The following is a 9,095-nucleotide window of genomic DNA, read 5'->3' as shown; positions in this document are numbered from 1 at the left end:
TTATGTATACATAAGGGAGCTCTTCAACAAACTATTGCTGTATTTCACAACACTTTAGTCTTTTCATATGCTCCCTCAATTAATTTATAATCTCCCAATTTTGACATGAATTGAAGGCCTTATTGTTTTTATTCATTACATGTTTTAGAGACACTCCAATTTTTACTTAGTTCTAAAAATTATATTTTGTAGTGCCTAGTATCCTCTTAATAGACTTTTATTAATAACAAGATTAGAAACTTACATTCCCAATATAGTTTCTGTATATCAGACCTATCTTTATAACAGTATCAGGACCGTGTTATAATGAATCTTCCATTTACCTCTGCTGTACCTGTGTAAGAATCTGTACACACCAGAGAGGGCCTCAATACACATTATTGCTAAAATCTGAAATGTTGTATACACAAAGTATAAAATGGACCATTATTTTTTCAGTATACCCCTCTACGATGGATTCTTCCAAACATGACTATGGTGAAAACTTCGGTGAAATCCATGGAATCCTCTTATATAAAGACTTCATCGAATGTTGGAATGATGTGGAAGCCTTCCAGGCGAGACCAGATGACCTTGTCATTGCTGCCTACCCTAAATCCGGTAGGTCTCTATGATGAGAACTCTTATCCACCTGAACGGTAAATCTGGAGCTGGTCACTTACATATTAATTTTCTTTGTCAAATGAGAAAGGTGTATATTTGGTACACGTGATACAACTAGAATAATTTAGCTCTATCCCATGACTATAATCCATAACTTGAAAAGCTCACTGAGAGGTGCAAATCACTGATCACATTTGACAATTATGCAATATACATGAAAATCTATATTCATTCCATGAGGACAATTTATATAGTTTTATTGCTTGTTTTGTATTATTGTCTATAGGATGTGCAGAGTATAAGTACTTTTCATGGATATTTAACAGCTCTCTTTTGGACGACACGGTCTGCATCTTTAATGCTACCCATATATCTTATTCTTAAAGCAATAACTTTCTTCTGAGATTTGCTTGCCTGGGAAGTGCAGTTTTCTAGTTTTACTGCCACAGACCAATAGACTTAAATTAAAACAGTTCAATTCAGACAGCCTTCTGTCATTGCTTCATTTAGCACTTGAAAAACATACATGCCAAACGAGGTACATCTTTGGTGACCCCCGCTCTGAAACTGATCCTCCACTCATTTTCTGGTCTCCACTCCAGGGCAGCACAAGGCCAGTGACCCAGAGAGGAAGCCTGAGAACTCTTCTCCCTTTACTTCTTGTCTCCTCATTTCCTCAGTTTTAGAAATTGCAATATTTTGCCCAGTTTGACTTGTACACGAGCCTCACAGTTGACATCTTACAGGATCTGGTGTCTCCCTTACTCTTTTGTTGTATGTTTCGCTACCAGCAAAATTGTTCTAAAACACATTCTGGTAATTTTGCTCTGTTGGTTAGTGTATGTCAACACCTTTTCATAACTTTTATAAACAGCTCAGACTTTAGCAGGAGCAACAGGCCTTTGTGCCTGCTATGTGCATTATGTTGTAGCTTTGTCCCATACATCAGGCAAATTATCTGTAGGCTCTATAGTGTATTTATAATTATTTTCCTTCCTACTGTAAAATATTAAGTATCCCATCATGATTTAAACAAAAAGAGACCATGCTTCTGCCTGGTGGACCTTCCCTATCTCACATAAGCAGTGAATTTATTCAAATATTTAATTAAGACTAAGCTTAGTCATTAAGGGATTTTTTTTTGTCAAAACACTTCAGAGCATTAGCAAAACACTGAGTTATACATTAGTCCTTTGTAATCCTTTAACCCCCACTGCCCATCTATAGTTTATAGCATTGTAAGAAAACATTGCTATCTTTGAACACTGTTTCTGACTTTTCTGAATGGCACCAGAGAACAAAGATAAGATTTATGCTACTCTGTATTCTCTGAAATTAGACAAAACCCGAGGGAGAAAAGCTGTCAGTGACCCTGCGATTCAATGTATTTATGCAAACAGCACCAATTAGTCAATTTTCTTGATTATTTAGTTGTAAAAATTGAAACACAAAATATTATCAGCTTTCATCACAGACAAATGTGAAAAACTTGCCAGATGTGTTTTAGTATACTAGTCATCCTTATTTGTCAAGGCTATTTTGCAGTCCTACAAGATTAACTATTGGACATAAGATTGCTTTTAGTCCTGTGACTAAACACTCTTCAAATAATATCACATTGACACTTTTGCATTTTATCCATCTAAAAATCCAGCCCTTAGTGGTCAACGGAAAATAAGGCTTATTCAATTGTTACAGGCACAACCTGGCTTACTGAAATTGTATATATGATCTATAAAGATGGAGATGTGGAAAAATGCAAAGAAGATGCAATTTTTAACCGAGTACCTCACCTGGAATGCAGAGCCAAGGAGATACTTAATGGTAATATTCAGGTTGATTTTAAAAGCTCAACACAAATATTTTAAGGTGTGGCTAAAGGTAATACAAGCAAAGATCACAAGCAACAGTGGCAATTAGTATTATACCTGCTATATAAGAAGGTCTGCACATTTACATTTAAATCTTGATGATGTTATACATAGCACATGTCCAGAATAGAGTAAAACATTAGCTTTTACTTGCATTAATTGTAGAGTTTCATAATATGTGAGCATTTTCTTGTGAGCTAAATGTGAAAAACTTTAAATGCTGGGAGATATTCATAAATCTTCAGCATGAATTGAGAAGCATACTAATCACAGATTCTTTTGATAGTGTGAAAAATTAAAAATCTAAATGTTAATACAAAAGAATAGATAAAATAACACCACAAAATCATTAAAATCTATTGAGATTTCTTGGCATTATGATTTGACTATACTATATTGAGGATAAAAGGCAATGATGAGATATGAAAATTTCCCCAAGTATAGTTTGGGATAGCTGGGATCAAGGGATGTAAGTACATTTGTATGAACAATCTTACTATAATGTTAATAATAATCTACATGTGGTAAAATTTTAATTTGATGTTATTTTTTCTCTACAATTTTTCCTGTATTTTCCCAGTATGATTATTGTGAGCACCATTTAAAATCTAAAAATTGCCACTGTTTTCAAAAATGTATATAAATCCATATAAATATTTAAAGCCTTTAATATGATCTAACTTTGTTTTAACATTTAAAAATCAGGTGTGAAACAGCTAAAGGAGATGAAATCGCCAAGGATGACAACGACTCATCTGCCACCTCAACTTCTTCCAGCCTCGTTTTGGGAAAAGCGGTGTAAGGTAACCAGTGTCGAATGCTCTCTGAAGCTCACCACACTCAAAGACCCTTAGAATGATCAAGTCAGATATCACCTTCAGTGCGCATATGCACACTTCTTTGCCTGTCACTGGATCCATAGATGCATAATGAATGTGGATTAGAGCAGGGCACTCGGAGAATCTGTACTATCATTTCACTCTGCCATTGGCCTGAGGTGATTCCGAAAAGACCCAGTTAAATTCTCTAAGTCACAGGTGTCTGTAGAAATACAATAACATCATCCACATTGCTATGGTTTATATTTGCACGTCCCCAAAGCTCCCTCTGTTCAGAGGCAGTGGCTTGTGGAAGGTGATTGGATTATAGATGTGCTGCAGCTAGGTTGGTGCTGGGAGGTGGATCTGGCTGACAGGTGCTGGTCCCCAGGCCGTGCCCAGCTGGGGCGCTTCCGCTTCCCAGGCTCCTCCCTTCTCTCTCTGCTTCCCAGCTGTCATGCAGTGAGCAGCCTTTCCCACACTTGCCTTTCCTTGCTTCCTAGCTAACTATGGGGGGAAACATGAGCTAAAATAAACTTCTCCTTTAAGCTGTGGGTATCCAGCATTGTTTCTCACTTGCAAGGAAAGTGACTGAGAAACCCATAGAATTGTTAGAAGGATTAAATAAATTAAGCTTGCAATTGCTTGACATAGTACACAGCATATTCTAAGCAGATTATTTAGAAGCTACTTTTGTGTCTGTTGTAATTACTGGTTGTACTAAATATCCACCTTTTCTAAAACTTCATACTTAACACTGTGAGACATATAAATGAAAAATAAAAATGAAAATCAGACAGGCATCATAACACATTCTGAATGTTCATTCCGTTGTTAATAACTCAGTGTCATAGCCTGGCTGAGAGCTGAGGGAAAGCAGTTTATTTCAGCTTCAGTTCTGGTCCCAGGCCTAGGGACTTCAGCAGGTGATGATCCTCTTGCTGGCAGAGTTGAAGGCAGCATCATGTATCACCGGGTGAGAGGTAGAGTGCATGCATGTGTGCGCTGTGGTCTCTCTCCCACTTCATGTACAGTCATGAGTACTTTGTCTTAGACAGTAAGACTCTAGCCAGCTTGTTTAATCCAAATCACCACTCACAGGTTTCACCTGGGAACAGCATAGATTAAGTTTTATCTTAATACTTCAAAAAATACTATTATATTTGTAGCTTAAAGTATAAATCTTTAAATCCTGTTGAGACAATGGTTGAAGAATCATTAAGTGATATAACATACAATTCCTTTTTTCTTAGATGATATATATTTGCCGGAATGCCAAAGATGTAGCCGTCTCTTATTATTATTTCTGTCTAATGGTTACAATTCATCCAGATCCTGGATCCTTTCCAGAATTTGTGGATAAATTCATGCAAGGTCAAGGTAGGAACAGTTTATTTTCTCTGAATTTGCCCCATATAAGTGATAAGGACAAATCTCCACACCCATGTTCTTTTCTGTTTTTTTTTTCACCATCTGTTCTGGTTATTATCTCTCCTTGATCAAAACACAAGATATTCTAAAAGCAGTTACTGCTTAGAGCAAGTGTATGGAAAATTTCAGAATCTTGATACTTCAGAGCAACACCTGAAGATAATTGCATTCAAGTGTGCCTGAAGGCTAGAGGTAGAAGTTTCTTCTCTGAAATTCAGACAATGTCTAATTTCTTCTTATCAGAAAGGCGTTTCACAATTTGTTATTGTCTGAGGAGGGAATGAAGACAGGAGAATGCCCATTTTCTTCCAAGAAAAGTGCTAGATGTTACTTGAGCATGAATTCACAACCAGTTGTGAATATCTCCAATACCCTTCCTCTTGGGACCCAGTGTGTACTCTGAATATTTCAACCAGATACCTAGAACAGTAAGGAGTTACTTGAGCAAGCACCATGAGAAGTTTTAATTCATATTAAATATTTAGAGTAAAGCAATTAAGTGTTTGGATTTGAAGATGAAAGGGTACAGGATTCACTAGTATCCATTAAAGAAGGGGGACTCTGAGTAATAATCGAAGGAAAAATAATAATGCCATTTTATATTCATAAGATAACATTGACTCAATATAGGGTACATGTGAATTATAGAAAAAATAATTTTTGCCAAGTGTCATGGGTATAATATATGTCTCCAGATCATGTGTAGGCCCTGATAGCAGGATGGAAAAGACAACATGTACACCTCCACAAAAACCATGAATAAGGTGAAAAGAATGAATAAACATTGTAGAATTTCTTATATAATGAAAAATTGCCTACTAGCATGAAAGAATGGAGAAACCATATCATGACACAATGAAAAGTAGACCAGCTCATACACAGTGGCAATGTTTTTGTTAGTTTGTATGTGGATGAAATAGTTGTATGTAGGCAAGAGGAGAGAGAGGGAAAGGGAGAGAGCATGTGCTTACACCATACCATCTCTGTCATCTAATTTTCTGAAAGAAAGCTAACACTAAGCACCCCCTAGAGAGCATTTCTTGAGATCTAAATTACTACCGTTGGATATCAGCCCACCTTCTTCGCACCAGGGCCTGGTTTCCTGGAGCATAGTTTCCTCACCTGTGGCTGGGATGCCGTCTTCTTTTGCATTAGTGTATGATTGCAATGCATAAGTTATCATCACATTCCTGCCTCGGCTCCATGTGTCTCCAAGGGCAGCAGGCCCTGTCTAGAGCAGCGTACTGCGGCTCTGGGCTGCTCTGTTTCCACCCATGGGAAGCTCACAGACTGCCCTGCAGGAGTTGGCTCTCAGGGCTTTGGGTGACTGAGCCACAGTAATACCCGAGGTCACTCATGCTTGCAGGGCTGGGACGTTAATACCCGGGCTGGACCTTGCAGCCCCAGAGCCCTCCTGTGTGGGCAGCCCAGGGGGTGAAAGCCGGTGTACAAATGCTGACTTTAGCCCTGGTACCGAACTTTTCTGCTTGGGAGACCGGTAGTAGTTCTAACTCAACTCCTGATATTAGTAGCCTAATTTAATAAACACATACAGACACACAAACCAGTTTTTAAAATGTCCTCATAACTTTGAATTAAACTGATGGAATAAGTGACTTCACAAATGATGATGCAGGGATGGAAACACAGTGTGCTCTTGGTTTCGTTCATTCAACACATTTTGCTTTTTTTCAGGCAGCAAGTGTTGCTTAACTTGTGTGACAGATCTGTGCTCATCCACTTCTATTTTATTGTTGCTGATATTTGAGTACTTGTTTTCAAGCTGCACAAATCTGACAGTACGCCTTTACACTTTTTTCTTCTCTTTTCTTTTTAGTTCCCTATGGTTCCTGGTATGACCATGTAAAATCGTGGTGGGAAAAGAATGAGGATCCACGTGTGCTATTTATGTTCTATGAAGATATGAAAGAGGTGAGAGACTGGAAACATAAGCAGTTCAGTAATTTCTAAGATGCTAGCATGTGGAATCAGTAAACCAACTCTAAACAAGTATTAGCCACCAGCTCCAAACTTTTGAGGATGCCGCAGTAATCCAGATATTTTAGCAGAGAATTGAAAGTAGTAGACACAAGTATTCTGTGAGTGAGTATGTTAGGACTATATCTTAAAACATTTCCTAAGGATAAAATACAAACAAAACAAAACAAAAGAAAAACAGTTCTTAAGACCACACACACACATTTGAAAAGTAACCATGGTCAAAGAGTTGTTAAATTTTCAAAACTATAACTATTATAATCATCACACACAGATTATAAAATAATTATCTTTGCCATATCTAAAAATAAACTTTGAAGCTCAGAAATTTACTCCCCATTTGTCTGCATTCCCCCAGTCCCCATTTTGGTCAATAATCACCATGTTTCAGTTTTCTCTATATTTGAATCATGAGAAATCTAAGAATGAAAAAATGAATTTGCTTTTTCTTTTACAGTGTATCAAGTAGAAAGAGGTGGGCATATTAAGGTTGTGTTCATAGACAAGATCTTTGAAGTATGAGGAAATAAATAAAAAAGAAAAGTATACATGAGATGGTAGATTTGGGAATTTTTAGGAACAAAAATTGAGTCATGTAACTAAAATTTGGACAGTCAGGTATATCAGCCTAAAGGTGTCACTAATGCTGAAGTTTGGAAGGTAAGGAGACAGAAATCTCCGCAGGGAGAATTGTACACTGGAATAAAAGCTGCAGTTGCTATTGCAAGGAGTTGCATTGAGTAATTTGGCAGAACAATGGAGCAGATAACAGGAGTGGCCTGAGATGGTGATGCCTGTGTCTGGGTCCAGAACACATTATGCTTCTTAAGTTTCCCGTTTCCATATTTTTCCTCACTACCACAGTGAATTAGAAAAATAAATGGTTTCTGCAAGTTCACATCTGCCAATCTCGATCTTTCTGTCATAGCGCACCGTGGTTTTTGAGAATGTATGTCCTATATACTATATTTGAGAATATAGATTCACCTTCCTTGATAAAATAAATTGAACATAAATACCTGTCAAAGACTACAATGATTGCTAGACAAATATCATCTAATTTAATTTTGTAACAATATTGTAGTACTTTATATCCATTTTATGAATGAGAAGAATTATGTAAAGAGTGGCTTTTTAGAAAACAATTTCCCAAGGAGCATTTTTTTTCATTAAATTTTAATTCCTACATAATTGAGAAAAAGAAACTTTTGCTCATTTTTATCAAAATTTTGATTAATTCAATTTTAGCAAATTGTCTTCAAAGCATTTTTTTTTTCTATAGGATATCAGAAAAGAGGTGATGAAACTGATGCAGTTCCTGGGGAGAAAGTCATCAGAAGAGCTTGTGGACAAGATTATAAAGCACACATCATTTCAGGAGATGAAGAACAATCCGTCTACCAACTACACCATGATGCCAGAAGAAATCATGAACCAAAAAGTGTCACCCTTCATGAGGAAAGGTAAGTAAGTCATGCCATTTGTCTCTGTTGCTGTAAAATTGATTATTTAGTTTTTGCAAGATAAGAATAATACAAGATACCTCAATTCATCACCAGCAATAATACAACATTCTACTAGCCTATATAACCAAGCCTATGTGTCTCTAAAGTGCACCATATTCCTTACATATATTTTCTACTTATGATATAACCAGAAACTCAGAAAAATGATCCAATTTCCCTCTGATTTTAAATGAAGAAATCCTCTTAGAACAATAAAGGTTTTTTGTTGCTGTTGTTTTGTTTTTTGTACCAGGGATCAAACTCAGGACTTTGCACTTGCCAGGCAGGCATGGTGCCACTGAGCTAAATCTCTAGCTCAGAACAATTAGGTTTTTCAAAAACAAGAGACTGAAAATGTCAAGATGAATTGGAAAAAGTAGGAATTTAAATACATCCCTGTTTAGGAAAGATAACACACTTTGAAAAAAAAGACAAGCTATTCAAAGAGTAGATGACATATAATCTGTAACTGACTGGTTTTGCCCAGTGACACATGTGTTATTCCTATTATGTTTAAAGTTCTATGAGTACCTCACTAACAATTTAATTTGCACAGAAAATATGTTTCTATTTTGTTTCTGATTCCTTCCATGTTGCTAAGAGGATGTCTTGGCACTCTGCATAGCTTATTTGCCTTTGAATTTATAAACTGGTCATATATGTTTCACCGGGCTGTGACTCCTCCTCTAAAGGCCATTTTATAAATTCAAAGGCAAATAAGCTATGCAGAGTGCTGAGAGTTCCTCTTACCAACATGGGAGGAATCAGAAACAAAATAGAAACAGATTCTCTGTGCAAATTAAATTGTTAGTGAGGTACTCATAGAACTTTAAACATAATAGGAATAACACATGTGTCAGGGCAACACC

The 9,095-nt window shown here is 36.7% G+C and overlaps 1 protein-coding gene across 1 annotated transcript in view; it reads left to right on the top strand.

Annotated features, from left to right (window-relative positions):
* The first annotated feature begins 452 nt into the window (after positions 1–452).
* Positions 453–9,095, top strand: part of LOC104849586 (sulfotransferase 1E1) — a 9,805-nt gene continuing 1,162 nt past the window's right edge. The window contains exons 1-6 of the mRNA XM_010606085.1: positions 453–600; positions 2,302–2,427; positions 3,180–3,277; positions 4,546–4,672; positions 6,561–6,655; positions 8,004–8,184. Coding sequence (XP_010604387.1) covers positions 453–600; positions 2,302–2,427; positions 3,180–3,277; positions 4,546–4,672; positions 6,561–6,655; positions 8,004–8,184 — 775 coding nt within the window. The remainder of the gene's footprint in view (positions 601–2,301; positions 2,428–3,179; positions 3,278–4,545; positions 4,673–6,560; positions 6,656–8,003; positions 8,185–9,095) is intronic.

This window comes from Fukomys damarensis, unplaced genomic scaffold (assembly GCF_012274545.1).
Source record: "Fukomys damarensis isolate Sample0158 unplaced genomic scaffold, DMR_v1.0_HiC HiC_scaffold_35, whole genome shotgun sequence".
NCBI lineage: Eukaryota > Metazoa > Chordata > Mammalia > Rodentia > Bathyergidae > Fukomys > Fukomys damarensis.
Note: the sequence above shows the minus strand (reverse complement) of the source record. Positions and strands in the feature narration are given on the sequence as shown.